Source organism: Vicugna pacos, chromosome 1 (assembly GCF_048564905.1).
Source record: "Vicugna pacos chromosome 1, VicPac4, whole genome shotgun sequence".
NCBI lineage: Eukaryota > Metazoa > Chordata > Mammalia > Artiodactyla > Camelidae > Vicugna > Vicugna pacos.
The window spans coordinates 26,448,410-26,463,415 of NC_132987.1; the positions used below are offsets into that span (position 1 = coordinate 26,448,410).

Genomic DNA, 15,006 nt, shown 5'->3' on the forward strand with positions numbered 1-15,006 from the left:
GCAGAAATATGCCCAAGTCCATTCATAACTTAGACATATACACATGTATATATGTGTGTGTGTGTGTATACATATATATATATATATATATATATATATATATATATATATATATACAAATTAAACAATGACAATCTAATGTGTACCTATCAGAATTATAAAGACTAAAAAGTTTGGTAATAAACATTACTGGCCCGAATAGGGGGAAAGAATGTTACACTGTTGGGAGCAGTGTAAATTGGTATAATCTTTTTGGAGGGAAGTGGAACATCTATTAAAACTTTAAATGGGGGGGGGGTAGAGGGTGGGAAGGGATAGACTGGGATTTCAAAATTGTAGAATAGATAAACAAGATTACACTGTATAGCACAGGAAAATATACACAAAATGTTATGATAAATCACAGAGAAAAAAATGTGACAATGAGTGTGTATATGTCCATGAATGACTGAAAAATTGTGCTGAACACTGGAATTTGACACAACACTGTAAAATGATTATGAATCAATAAAAAATGTAAAAAAAAAAACAAAAGTCGGCATTATTCTGAAAAAAAAAAAAACTTTAAATACACATAACCTTTGACCCAGGAATTCCTCAAAATTATCCTCTACATAAACAGCATATGGCACAAGGATTTATATACAGGGATGCACCTGGTAGCACTGTTTAATAATAGGAAACAATCAGTGAAGAACCTAAATTTCCAGCACAGGGACAGACTGAATAAAGTACGATACATCAGTAGAGTGGAATATTATTTACTGCTAACAAAGAATAAACACATGTATAAGTACTAATTTCGAAAGCTCTCTAAGATATGTCTAGTTTTAAAAAGGCACATACATCCAAGGATACATATGTATGTAGAATATTTCTAGAATACAGACTGCCCTCTGTATCTGCGGGTTCCTCATCCTGGAATTCAATCAATCATGGATTGAAATCCAGTCTGTGGGTGCAGAACACGAGGGTGCTGAAGCTGTGGATACCAAGGGCAGACTGTACTATGCCATTTTACGTAAGGGACTTGAGCATCCTCTGATTTTGGTATCTGCAGGGGTCCTGTAACCAATTCCTCATGGTAACAGGGGATGAGGGACAACTGCACTGAGGAAACTGGTGGTAGAGGTTTCCCGGGGTAGGAGAGAAGGACTGGGGGGGGGGGATCCTATGTAAAGGAGACTTACTTCTCACGAATACTTTTTACAACTGTTTGAATATTTTGCCATGTCTGTGTTACTTTTCCAATACAAAGAGCTAATCAAAAATACTGACTGAAATGCGAAGAGGCTTGTGATATATTAAGTGAAAAAAGCAGGCTACAAAAAAGAACATAGAGAATTCTCTGACCTTTTTTGTTTACATTTGTATTGGAAAAATGACAAAAAAAACGACACAGTGTCAATGTTCGTGTGATTCTGAGTGGTCAGATCACAATGTTTTCTGTTTTCTCATTTTTTGCTGATCAGCATTTTCTACAATGACCAATGGTAATTATATACTATGGAAGAAGAAATATCCTTGAATCTTGCTGCCTCAAATATGTTTAAGGACTTCATTTTTTCCTGCCTTTTTTTTTTTTTTAAACCAGGGAGAGGAGGGTGATCGTCCTCTCTTCAGAGCACTTAATAAGAAAAGACTATGCAGGCTCTTGTTTTCCTGGCTTCTCTTATACTATTATTTTGCTGACTTCATCACGGAGAATTATTCATAGTCAAGCGTGGCAGAACAGCTGTCCCTGACCACCAGCAACTGCAAAACACTCAGGGAATAAATTTAGACCCCCGGAAAGGAAGAAGAAATCAATCTTCCAGCTGACACAGGGTGGGGGAGGTGGTGGTCACACACAGGCGGGGACAACATCACCAGGAACCCCCAAGAGGAGATCGAAGAAAAGTGTCCAAATGTCACTCGACACATCAATTTGGAACAAGTGGCAGAAGGGCAAACCCTCCCAGAATCCCTCTGCCTAGAAGTTAAACTGAGTGCAATTCTCCACAGCAAGGAAGTTCCTGGGGGCTAACTACTTACTGCAAGTCAGCCAGCAGATGGGACTAGAACCGTCAAAAATTATTTTTAAAACTCTCAACAGAGGCCCACAGCATGATGAAGAGATTAGACTCCATTAAAAATGAATAAGTAAATGAAGGTCATGCACACAAAGAAGGGACCAAAGAAAAGCTTGACCTGGACTTTAACTCTTTCCTAAAAGGGTCAGCTCTAGTCTGGGACTTGGGGCACCCCTCCGGAATTTTTCAGGGGTATAGGACTGCAGAGGCCTGACTTTTTGGCCAGCTCTCGGCAAACCAAAGTCCAAGGTGGGCTTATGCACTGACCCTGTGAACTTAGACAATACATTTCAATAATCCAGATCCCAAACTGCAACGTCTCCCCTAGTTTTTGACGTTTAGTTGGTATGACTGGGGACAGAATTTTCTGGAACGTGGCTTCATCCTTAATGTGCCCAAGGCTCACATTCGCACTAACACCACGTGCCAAAATGACCAGTGCCAATGTCACCATAAATGTCTATTTCAGGCTAAACCCCAGTTCAAAGTTGGTGAAATGAGTCAGACAGAGAGAGATAAATATTATATGTTATCACTTATATGTGGAATCTAAAAAATAAAACAAACATATAAAAAAGAAACAGACTCACAGACACAGAAAACTAGTGGTTACCAGTGGGGAAGGGGGAGGGGAGTAAGAGGTACAAACTACTATGTACGAAATAAATAAGCAGCAAAGATATACTGTATAGCACAAGGAACAAAGCTAATATTTTATAACTATAAATGGGGTATAATCCTTAAAAGTTATGAATCACTATGTTGGACACGTGAAACTTAGATGATATTTTAAATTAGCCTCAAGAAGAAGAAGAAAAAGAAGAAGAGGAAGTAGTAGTGGTAGTGATAGCAGTGGTGGTGGTAGCAGTGGTTGGTGAGGACACTTGGCTCTCTTTTCAGGTAACTCAAGCTAAAAACTAGATTTCTGAGTGGGTTTTTGCCAGTTATCATGATGGCATTCTCCAGTCACCGTGCTAAAGCACAGTTCTGTAGTTGTTCCTACAGCCAGCTAATGACCAGAGGCATCTGAGCACTTGAAAACAGAATACGCAGGTGGAGAGCAATGTCTCGTGGGAAAAGAAAATCTAAACAAAGTCTTTTTTAAAAAACAAGATTATAAGCCTAGCCTCACAATTTTGCCTGTGTTATCAAATTAGAACGATATGATAAACAGTTTTCCATATGCTATGTATTGCTTACAACAATGGTTATATTTTAATGGTTACAAATATACTTATTTTTATATTGTAGCCATTTTATTTGGAGGGGTCTACACTAAAAACAACACATCTTTGTGTACAGTTTTCCGAAGTGTTTATCTAGCATACTACTTAGGAATTTTATCTTGGAGAATATTTTCTTATTTTTTTTTCCCTTGGAGAATATTTTCTTAGGAAAATTGTGGCGCCAAACATTTTTCATGGCTCTTGAGACTTCTTATGAAAGAAGCAATTTACTACCTAAATGTCTAAATTTTACATAAGAACATCTATAACATCTATAGGTCTTTATCTTGTAATCTTAATATATGCAGATGAATGAATACTGATACAGATGAGAGATTCATCCAAATTAAGCTAAATGGAATATATCAACTACAGTTCAATTTTTTAAAAAAACATAAATGGAATATACCCAAGAAAACACAGGGTTCATCTCTTTATATACTATTATGTCCCACTTTATTGCCCGAGAAGAATTAAATCCCTTGCTTTCAGCCTCCATTTCACATATTCCTTAAAAGCCTTAGAAGAAAAGATCTGTAATGAGCCTCCTCTGGGAAGCCTCAAAGAAGAGCAGTCTTCAAGAATGCTGATTAAATAGAACAAATTTTGACAACTGATGGATTCCTCTAGATCTAAGAAGAAAAGAACACTGATTTTCTACGGCGCTTAGAAAACTGTTCCCTCTTTTGTTAATCAAGAAAAGACCCCTTTAAACCAGAACCCCTCTGGCTCCCTCAGTCTTCCTTCCCTGCCATAAAGACCACTTTCCACAGCAATCTCACTAACACCTCATCACCCCCACCCGCCCCCACCGTAAGTGTGGAGGCTTTTCCGTTTGTCTTTGGGTTTGTGTGTATATATGCTTGTGCGCGTTAGGCTGATTTATGCAGCAGGAACCACAGCAGCTGCACTATTTCACATTCCCACCAGGAATAAAGAAGGGTTCTAATTTCTTTTATTTTTTAATATATCAATGTTAGTGGATGTGAGTGATACCACATTGTTGTTCTGATTTGGACTTTCTTAATGACTAATGGTAAGTACTCTTCATGTGCTTGTTGGTCATTTGTATATTTACTTTGGGAAATGTCACTCAAGTCTTTTGTCTATACTTTAAGAATTTTCTTTGTCTTTTAGTTCTTTTCACCTAAGTAAACAAATACGTATGCATATAGTGTGTTCATAATATTCCTTATTATCCTTTTACTGTAGCGATGGACTGTCTTTCAGTATTAATAATTTCTGTTTTTCTTTTTTTTTCTTGGTTAGCTTGGTTAGAGGTTTGTCGGTTTTATTGATCTTTTAAAGAACCATCTTTTGGGTTTTTTGACCTTCTCTATTCATTTATGACTTTTAATTTCATTTATTTTGTTAAAATTTTTATTATTTCCTAAGTTCAAAATGTAGTGAGAACATCAGAGCTGGAAAAATCACAGTAGCCAGATGTGTCTGCCATAAACTCACCACATAAATTTGATTAGGAAAAAACTACTGGAAAAAGTAGTTATTTTTAAGATAGTCCACATATAAATCTGACTTTCAGGATACCTTTCTCCACACTTTCAGCAATGCTAGGCTGCAGTGTCCCTTAGCTATTTTATTTGCTTTTGATAAAATGTCTTTAAGTGCCTTTGTACACTTCCCAGAGGGACGAAGGAGCCAACTTTGGAAACTGAACAGAGACAAGATTTTCCATCTTGTCTTGAAAAGCACACCCTGCAAAAAAAAAAAAAAAAAAAAAAAGAAAGAAAGAAAGAAAAAAGAAAGCAAGAAAACCACACATGTGTTTATAATTTGAAATACAGATCAAGACAGACCTGGAGGACTTAGATTCTGGCCTGGTGGATGGCATGTCTTCAAAGGGGGAAGTGTGTGTGTGTGTGTGAGCATGTGTGATATTTTAAAAATTCCTATAGCATTAAAAATACACTCTGGCTGCACTTTACCAGAAGTTTTTGAACTGGCTAGGGCTGGCAGTCTGGTGAAGTTGTTATACAATCTTTATTTTTCCTGTCCTGTCTGGGAGGATGCTGGCACCCCAGGTCGGGGCCTTGTTCCAACAAAGAGGGTCCATAAATGTATGACAAGAGCCTGGCTCCCCATGGTTTATAATCACCAGGATTATCACCATAAAGGCAAAATGGCCTGTCACTTTCTCTTGGTAAAACCATTTTAAAATATGGGGAGATTTTAAGTTATTGCAGGATTTGAGTATTTGTGTGCTGAGAAATGGGAAAACCTTGACCCCGTCACTCTTGCAGAGGGATAAGGTTCTGGAAGTGGAGCTAGAAGTGACCTTGCTCTTCCCAAATTCCCTCTGTCCCTGAAGGAACTGGGGCACAACTGTGTGGCTCTTCATCTTCTCATAATCACTTGCTGGGGTGAAGGATGATTTTTGCATTGTGTAAGCAGAAGTGCCAAAAAGCTAAAAGCTGCAGGGATCGTGGTTGGGTTTTCCCAAGGGAGGAGGAGGAAGAGGAGGAGGAGGAGGAGGATGGGTTTCTAAGGCACACAGCACAGGCTCTTCTTCCAACTCCATGGGGCCCAGAAAAGTGAAGAAAAACCAGACTACCAGCTAATAATAACAGTCATAGCAACACATCTCCTTGGGGCTTTCTCTATGCCAGGTACCAAGGCATGGACGACCTACATGGTCAAAACAGCTTTTATATCTGTATCATATTACAGATAAGGAAAATGACACTCAGGTTAAATAACAAACACAACTAGTAAATGTCTAACCCAGGAGGAGCTTAGTTCTGGCTCCAAGTCTTCCCATTAACCATTATTCAGAAAGGTCCCAGCCCTCGACCCCAACCCCTCACACCCTAACACCCTCACTGATTTCCTTAGGTTCCATTTCCCCAAGCCCACTGTTCTATATATTATAGGGCCTGAATAGAGTCTTTTTTTTTCATGTTTCAATTTTTCCCCTCCTTCAAAAAAAAATGTCGTGAGTATTAATAGTAATTATCACCCCAACAACCTACTTAAAAGACATGAGATCCTACCTGGTTTGTGTTATGAAAACAATCAGCTTTCACATGTATAATTTCCCCCTTGACTGTGTTACATAAAAGTGAGGATTCCAAATAACTTGCCAGCCCCCAAGTGACACAGCTTCCACCCAGCGTTGAGCGCTCCTCTTCACTATCTAAAGTCTCCAAGACCTTCCTTTCTTCTTCCATTCGCTGAGGATCCCCAGGGACTCAGACTCCAAAGGGACCAAGCTGCTCAGACAGAATCAAACTGGATGAAACCTGACAGACAACCTGATTTAGTAAATACAGAACCAAAAATTTCAGATAAAAATTAGATCAAGCCAGAGACGGCTGTTTGAAATAACCCCTTCGAGTCTATTTCATCTATTTCATTTCACTTCGGCATTTGAAAAGAGAGTGAGCTTAGACACCCTACTAGAAGCTTTTCACTGCGTTCTGAGGCAGCTTGACAAAAGTATGCTCACAAAGTGACCTTCACAAAGTCACTCACTCCAGGATGCCTTTAAGTGATAGGTCTCTTCTCTCCTAATTAAAGTATCATTTGACTTAAAGGCCACATTTCAGGAATAGATCTATTGAAAAAAATAAGAGATCCACGGTCAAGAAGTTTCTTGGGAGGGGGGTGGGTATAGCTCAGTGGTAGAGCGCATGCTTAGCATGCATGAGGTCTTGGGTTCAATCCCCAGTACCTCCACTTAAAAAACAAACAAACAAACAAACAAAAAAAAACAAAAGAAGTTTCTTGGGGAATGCAGGGGAGCGAGGGGTGAAACGGATTGAAACATTCCCACCAGGGTGCGCTATTTTCACTTAAAGTAAGAAATAGTGTTCCTAATTTAAAGTGTGTTGTACTCTAACCAGACTGAAATCTTTTTTTCCCTTGAGAGCTTTCACGATGAACAATGAAATTGTCTTCAAATCTAACATTCTATAATTAAATAAAATATAAAACCTTTCTTTCCACAAAGACCAATTATGATAATCTTTTCATTATGTGCCAGGCATGGATCTACATATCTTACTTACAAACTCACACAATCTCCTCATACTATAAAAATAACCCTCATTTTACACATGGAGAAACTGAGGCACGATTAAGTCACCAATAGGCAGAGCCAGAATTCAGATTCTGACTGTCTGATGCCCAAGTTCACGTATCTTACCTACAGAAAAACAAAGAATGGCAAAATAAGGAGACTTACTGTTAAATGTATTTTGCTATGTCACTGATGACCTCATATCTCTAGAAATACATAACACTAGCTTACAAAAGGTACTAATTCTATCACCTGATAGCAATGTTAACTATATTTTGACATCATTTTCACATATACTCATACCTATCAGTGAAGTTTACTTTTTTGTCAGATATATTCCATTGAAAAGACTAAAATTCTAGATTTAAGAAGAAATAGGAGGAGGGGAAGGATCTGCTCTGGTCAAAAGGTAAAAAGGAAAGAACAATGCAGTTGATGTAAAATAGACATTGAAATTTTTAAGACATAGAAATTTTGAATCATATTCAAAATATTGACTTTCTAAGTATGTTTATATATATACCAGTATGTATGACATAGGTATAATAAATATAAACACAGATGTGTGCCTATTATTTCTAAAATAATGAAAATAAAATACCACATACAAAATCTTAAGGAAAAGAAAAGTAGAAGGGATCTATTCTATTTTTAGAGATTGATAACAGAGTATAAACTATAAGCAGAGCTGTAATTTGAAATAGAATATTCTGAGCAAATCATTTATTATTAGGACCATATTGTGAATTATTCCTGGACTTTGAAACTTACTTTGCATTCCCAGTTGTGTTTCCAACCTTCGGACACATGTGATTCTCGAGAGGCTAGCAACACACGTGTAATGGGGCACATACTCATCTATTATTGGAAAACCCCCACAATGTGTGTCCTGAGAAATTTACTGTCCCAATTTATTAGAAATCTGGAAAGTAAGATATTTTATTCAGCCACAAGTAAGCTTGCTTCAGACTTCAGATTACCAACTCTACCAGCAACTGGGCTTTTTTGGGGAGGCAGAGAGGGACAGACTCACATGTGCCTTCAGTATTAAGTTTTTAGCATTCAAGGTCCTTATTTTAACTTAGTCCATTTCTTATCTGTTGCACAACTTTTTATAATTAAGAAAAGTACATAAAAGAGAATAAACAATGATATTTATTCCAGCATTGGGCACACAAGTAACATACCAGTGACAACCTAAATAGCCATCAGATGGAGGCTAGTTAAATAAACTAATTATAGCATATCAACATTAGGCAGTTTTTTAAAAGAATGAGGCAGCTCTGTGTGTACAGATAGAGAAGCGGGAAATGTAAGGTGCGGAAGAGTGGATATAACACACATGTGACTGGAATCACTGCTAGGCTCCAGGCAACACATGAGGGACTGAGGAATGGGCATCAGATTAAGGCTTATTTTTTGCACACTCCTTTGAAAAAGTGCTCGAATGTTTTTAGCCAGATCCATGAAAGATTTCTCCAATTGTGATCAATTATAAAGTAAACGTTAATATTTAATAACCAATTTTTAGACTTTTTAATGGAAAGTAAATGGTTAAAGAAACCCTGAAACCAGTCTAACGCTACTCAGTTTGTGGTTTCTTCACTACACGCACATCTGCTTTCTACTTGGGCTCACATATGTTGAGGAAAAATGACTCATGGGAAGCACTGGCACCATTTTTCTTGATCTGCCCTTTAGGTATGAAACACAACAGAGGTTATCCCAGGTCAATTGCTGTTTTGTATATATTTTACATCTGCAAGCTTTAAAATGGTAGATCCGGACTTGCTGGAAGAAGAGACCATATATTTACTTGGAGCTGACTCAGGTCTCCTTGAGTTCATACTCGCTGTGGCTAAGCCGCAGTATAAGGGAAGGGTGTCTAGGAAAAATGCTTCCATTTTTATCCTGTTCATTCCTGAAAATCCAACAGGAGATTCTTTTCCCTCTCTAAAATTAACTGTTCTGTGTATAAAGCAGTATCTGGATAACTGATCTTAAATGGAAACATGATCTGAAAATGGCACCATCTTCTAAAAAAAACCCTTAAAATTGGCCTTCTTATTTTTAGCCTTTGGGGATGGGGGAGAATGGCCACAACAAAAGCTGATTGGTTCTGTGGCTGGAGTGTGTTCATTCACATCTGATTATCTGTGGTGGGCAGAACTGTATTCCTTTTGAGGTAAAGGCAATTAGCAGAAAATAATCTCGCCTCGTGTGGAAAATCATACTTACACATTCAAAATGAAGGGAAACATGAGCTGTCCTAGGCTGGGGCATGTATGAGGGGAAGCCACCCACAGATTCTCCAAGGGTCTAAAATCAGACCAATTTTAGTTCCAACTCCAGCTCTACTATCCAGAAGTTGGGACTTCGGGAAAGTTTCTGCATCTATAAAATGGGAATGCTGTCACTTCTTGTAGGGTTGTTGTGATGACTGAATGACGTAAGGCAAGAAAACACCTAGCCTGGTGTCAGGTGTCAGACGTGAGGCCAGCAATGTACCCTTTGGCAGTCTTCAGGGACCAAATTCACAGAAAGGGGCTAAGTGTCCTACCTGCCTTGGTCTGGATGAAGACAACAGGCCTAAGTGATTTTTTCAAAGAACTCCATTAAAGGCAATTGGAAAGGATGCTGGAGTTACAGTGTAAACCTGAGTAGCAGTACCGTGAACCGCATAACCAAGACGCCAAGAAAAGGAAGCAAGGGCGGTGAGACAGCGATACAGCCAAGAGGGAAGAAGATGTGCTATCTGGGTGCATGGGTGGGCACTGAAGCAACCAGAGCTGCTTCTGAGCTTCAGAGACTCTTGGTTGAGCATTTGTTTATCCGAGTCAAAGCTTACCGAGATTCGGCTGGGACACGGCCATGGCCCTCTGGGGCGCTGGTGTGGTAGTGGCAGCTGGGTGGAGGTTCATATGATTCAGGGGCTGATTCATCGCCTTCCTAGGGTCTTGCCACGTGGTGATTTTTTCTATGTGACTAAAAGAAGGAAAACAATTATCTTTTTAATTGTCAGCATCATCATCATTATCACCATCACCAGTAACAATGCAACAGTTAAATGATGCTGGCTCTTCTTCCCTTAGGATCTGCTTACAAGTGGTTGACACATTGTTTGTTTTCAGCCAAGGTCTGGCTTGCCCACTTATCCGCCATTCAAATTGGGCTACACTGGGGATTTTGCAGAGGACTCTCTGAACACAACTCCATGACCTAGCCATCCCAGCTGCCCCTATGTGCAAACACCCTCTTAAGAGTTTTCTGCCTTACCAGAGACAGACAAGCCCCAGCACACCTCCCCGCAGCCCGAGGAGCCTACGTCCTCCAGCCCCTCAGAGCTCACGGCCACCCAGTTACTGAGATACCACAGTGTGAACTCCTCTCCCAGTGCAGGACCGTGCTCTCCGGCCGGCCAGCCCTCCCACGCCCTCCCGGCTCATGTAATTGACATAATGAGGACACTTCCTCCTGTCCTCAGCCAAAGACAGGCCCTGAAGCCAACCTCATAAACATGACATTTACTGACATCATATTACTAGGGGTAAGACACCGAGCTCCACATAGGTAATAAATAAAACCCTCAAGAAGCTTCTGTTCCACCATGCCGGGGAACAACTGTGTAGCTGGAGAACAGAGGAGCAGGAAGTAAGTGTAGGAAGTGCCAGATTATGGAGAAACCCAGATACCGAGCCATAAAGGTTTCTAGAGGAAAAGATGGGATTAGACTTTTGGTCATGGACAACTTCCAGCGTTTGTTATCATGACTTAATCAGCTTCTGCCCAGAGTTTCAAGAGTGTCCTTAGAAAGACTGATGGGTCCTCCAGCTTTGACTGCCTCCTTCCAGACCACATCACAAGTCATCCCTGGTGCCTCATAGACCTTGGGTTACTCCGTATACTCTATCTTTTTTGAGAGTTTATTACGTTTTTCTTTCAAAGGTGAGCGTGTTCATTTGGTGCCACAACTCTGCTTTATGAACTGTATCAGAGATCTTCCTTCATGTATCAAACACAACTTTGATAGCAGAAGCTGAATGTAGCTAGGTTGCCTCTCCCAAACCAAAGGGCCATGTCAACCCCACACACTGTAGACCCTTCTAGATCCACAGGGAAAGGAGCGCGATTGCTCTTTCTGTTAAACACACCTTACTTTCGAATAACAATGGCTTCCCTTGAATCCTTAATGTAGGAAACCACTATTAGTATTTAGACTTAATCCTAAATCAGTGCAATCTCTAGCATTGGAGTCTTATGTTTTTTCTTTTGCTTCCGTCTCCTCACATCTGAATTCTGCCACTGCTAAAGTTCTTCAGGTTTCTTCATCCCAGGATGGAAGTTGTTACCATAGGGAACTCATTCATTGCCTCAAGAGAAAACTTGTGTTTTCCCAAGGAGACCTTTAAAATGAGTGTGTTGTTTTTTTTTTAAAGTCAGCCTTGGTAAAGAAGGCAAAATTAAGTTTCGTAGTGTAGGAGTCATCAGTGGTCTTTAAAAATAATCAAAGATAAACTGAGAGGAATAAAAATAAAAGAGCTAAGACAATCTTGTTAAGAAAACATAAGGGGTAAACACCAAACTAGATACTTCCATCAACTGCCTAAGCATAAAGAAACAGTGGTCTTAGTTCCACCTTCAGTATAACCATTGTAATTCTGTTTAGAGCTTTCGTAAAATCCTTTTGTCCACTTTTGGTCCTGTGGAAACAAATAGCCAGCCTCAGAGACTTTGTCACAGGCCTTCAGAGTGAGGGACCGATTGATGAGGAGGATGTCAGAGTTAAGTAAACTCCCTTTAGCAAATAATTAGAGATGAGAAACCCTTTGACTGACTATTCCTTCAGGACTCATTAAAACGTGTTTTCCAAGGCAGGCGTGTCCTACATGAATACTTTCCACTGTGGTACCAGAAAGGGAGGAATCCTTTTCTCTTTCATGGGCCTTTCTTAGACCCTCTAACACCATGGGTATCGACAGTGTGTCAGGACCAGCATAAGCACAGCCCCGGTGGAATGCAGTGATGTACACCAGATGGTGGAAGGCATATAAGGACACTGCTGGGAACAGACACTCAGCTACCTGTCAGTGGTAGGAAAAATACAGGAACTGTACTGATGCATTCCCAAATGCTGGTCCTCCACTCGCCCCTCCCATTCTGAACATGTGGGCTGGGGCTCCCCTATCTGGGGAGGCAGAAAGGCTCACACCCGAGTGATACATGGGCCCCGCATGCGTGTGGACTGCCAGCACGGCTGACCAGCCTTCACCCACAGCGTGCAAGGCTTTCTGGGTGGACGCCTTGGCCCTCATCCCGAGAGATCTGACCCCAGAGCTGTACAACTCAGCCGTGGCTTCAAGCCCCAGAACTCCCCCAGGACCATGGGAGCCACCGCAGCCCACCCTTCAAACTCCACACCCAGCCAACACTTTTAAAGGAGTTTTGTTCCCAGCGGATTTGTTAATTAAAAGTGTCACTCACTGTATTCCCCAAAGACTGGAGTACAAGAGGGAGCCTTTCTGAAGTGAGCAGTTCTCTTGCTCGGAAAGAACTCCGAGAAGAGAGCCACTCTAATTCCCAGCCTCTGCAGACCAGGCAACCCCACGTCAGCTTCGCCCCAGAATTCAGTTTATGCGATGTCTAGGGAGCTCCCCGTCTGAATGCCAAGAGCAAGGGCATTGCTCACGAGAATTTAATCCACTGCTTATGATTTGATTTGAAAACTGAAGTCCCTTATTGTTCAAATCATTTAGCTCCCCTCACCCATTCCCAAAAGCAGGATAAAACACACGCTCTTTCATACAGCTGTCTCATCCCTTCTCCCTCGCTAGAGTTCCTGAGTCATTTCCTTTCTCGAATTTCTCAGTGTAATCTTACTGTTTGCCAGGAGCCGCAGTTTAGCTAGATTAATCCCCACTTCCCTACTACTCCCACCTCCTCCCTGATGTCTCGCCCTGCTGAGTCCCCTTCAAGAAACTCTCTCTCTGCTGTTTAAAAGTCTAGTTTCTCTTTTGGGGGTAAGGGGAAATATATATACATATATATATATATATATATTCAATGTGCCTATTGATGTGTATTCCATGAACACACATTCTATACAGTTTTCATGTTTGAAAACAGAACAAGGTGGGGTATAGCTTGGTAGTAGAACACGTGCTTGGCATGCACGAGGTCCTGGGTTCAATCCCCAGTGCCTCCGTTAAGGGAAAAATCCAAATAATAAAATGTATATCTTTTTTAAAAAAGAAGAAGAAAATGGAACAAAAAAAATGAAAAAAGATACCAAACCATTTACGGTGATACACATGAGTAATGGGCTCTCTGGAGATCTTCCCCCCTTATCTAAATTCTTCTGTACTTCCCAGGTTTTTAACAGTTGTATTGTTTTCAGAACTAGGAAAAACAAAAATACTCATGAAGGTACAAAAAGACAAAATGGAAAATGAAGCATGGATATGCAGGTCATGGGTACTAAAAAGTTACTGCAGATAAACTACAGATTTGACTCCTATCTTCCAGCGGCCAAAGTAAGAAGGGAAATGGGATCAATTACCTGACCCCATGCTATTTTCAAAGAAAAAAGAATGTCAGCTTCTAAGGGAAATAAAAACTCTTCTTGACACCAAAAAAAAAATTTTTTTTTCTTTTTCCTGGACTAAAAAGAAAAAAAAGTCTGGCGCTTGCTTCGGCAGCACATATACTAAAATTGGAACGATACAGAGGTTAGCATGGCCCCTGCACAAGGAGGACATGCAAAGAAACTGCAAGGGTTTCACATGGGGGCCCCGGGTGGTGTGCAGTGGAAACGGTGCCTCGAACAGAGACGATGAGGGTGGTCTTTTCCTTTTCCTTTGGGGGCCCGTTTGACCAATATTTCTTGGACCGCCTTTTTTCACAGTGGCAGAAAGGACAGACCAACTCCTCACCTGCAATTACATCGGGGTCTTTGAGAGACCTCCCCAGGTCGGAAAAGAGGTTCAGCCCTGAGACCTGCACCTTGCCCAGGGGCAAGAAAGGTCAGCACTTCTGTGAGAAGATATTTGGCTGGAATGGTAGCTCATGGAAAACTGTGCTGTGTTAAGTAATTTTTCCTTCCAGAATGAACATGTTCTTCAATAAAGACACCAATTTAGAAAGCCATTTTATGTATTAGGGAAATTCTGTGTGTTAAAAATGTCACTGAAATCACTGGGGGAGGGAGGCAGCATTACCACCCCCCCAGGCACCCTCCGCTCTCGGCCTGGCCCCTCCCATCAGCCTCCAGGGCATTGTTAATTTAGCTCAGATTTCCACCCCTCCAGCCTCCTGCATGACCTTTCACCTTGATGAGGGCAGTGGCCTCCAGGCTTCCCCTTCCCTCCTCCGGCCCCTCCGGTTTTCCTCTGGCCCTCCAACCCTTCCCCACCCTCTCTATCTGACAATTCCCTCTCTAATCCATCTCCAGACTCATCCCAAGGACAGCTGAGGTCCAAGTCACCCCCGGGTCCCTAGTCCCCACGGCCCTTGACAGCTTACTGAGACACAGTGTAAGACACTGCGGGCTCTGGAAAGACCACAGTCTTGGAGTCACACATACCTGAGTAGTAATGTAGCTGTGATCCTGTGTGACCTCAGTGGACAAGGCATGTAACCCATCCCAGTCTCAGCACCCATATCCATGAGCCAC

At 41.0% G+C, this 15,006-nt stretch overlaps 1 protein-coding gene and 1 pseudogene across 2 annotated transcripts in view; one reads left to right on the plus strand and one right to left on the minus strand.

The window, feature by feature from the left end:
- WWTR1 (WW domain containing transcription regulator 1) overlaps nucleotides 1-15,006 on the minus strand; it is a 123,803-nt gene that overhangs the window by 41,258 nt on the left and 67,539 nt on the right. For both annotated transcript variants that reach the window (XM_072958961.1, XM_072958960.1), the window contains exon 3: nucleotides 10,186-10,322. In XM_072958961.1, coding sequence (XP_072815062.1) covers nucleotides 10,186-10,322 — 137 coding nt within the window. The remainder of the gene's footprint in view (nucleotides 1-10,185; nucleotides 10,323-15,006) is intronic.
- Nucleotides 14,017-14,113, plus strand: LOC116281552 (U6 spliceosomal RNA; annotated as a pseudogene).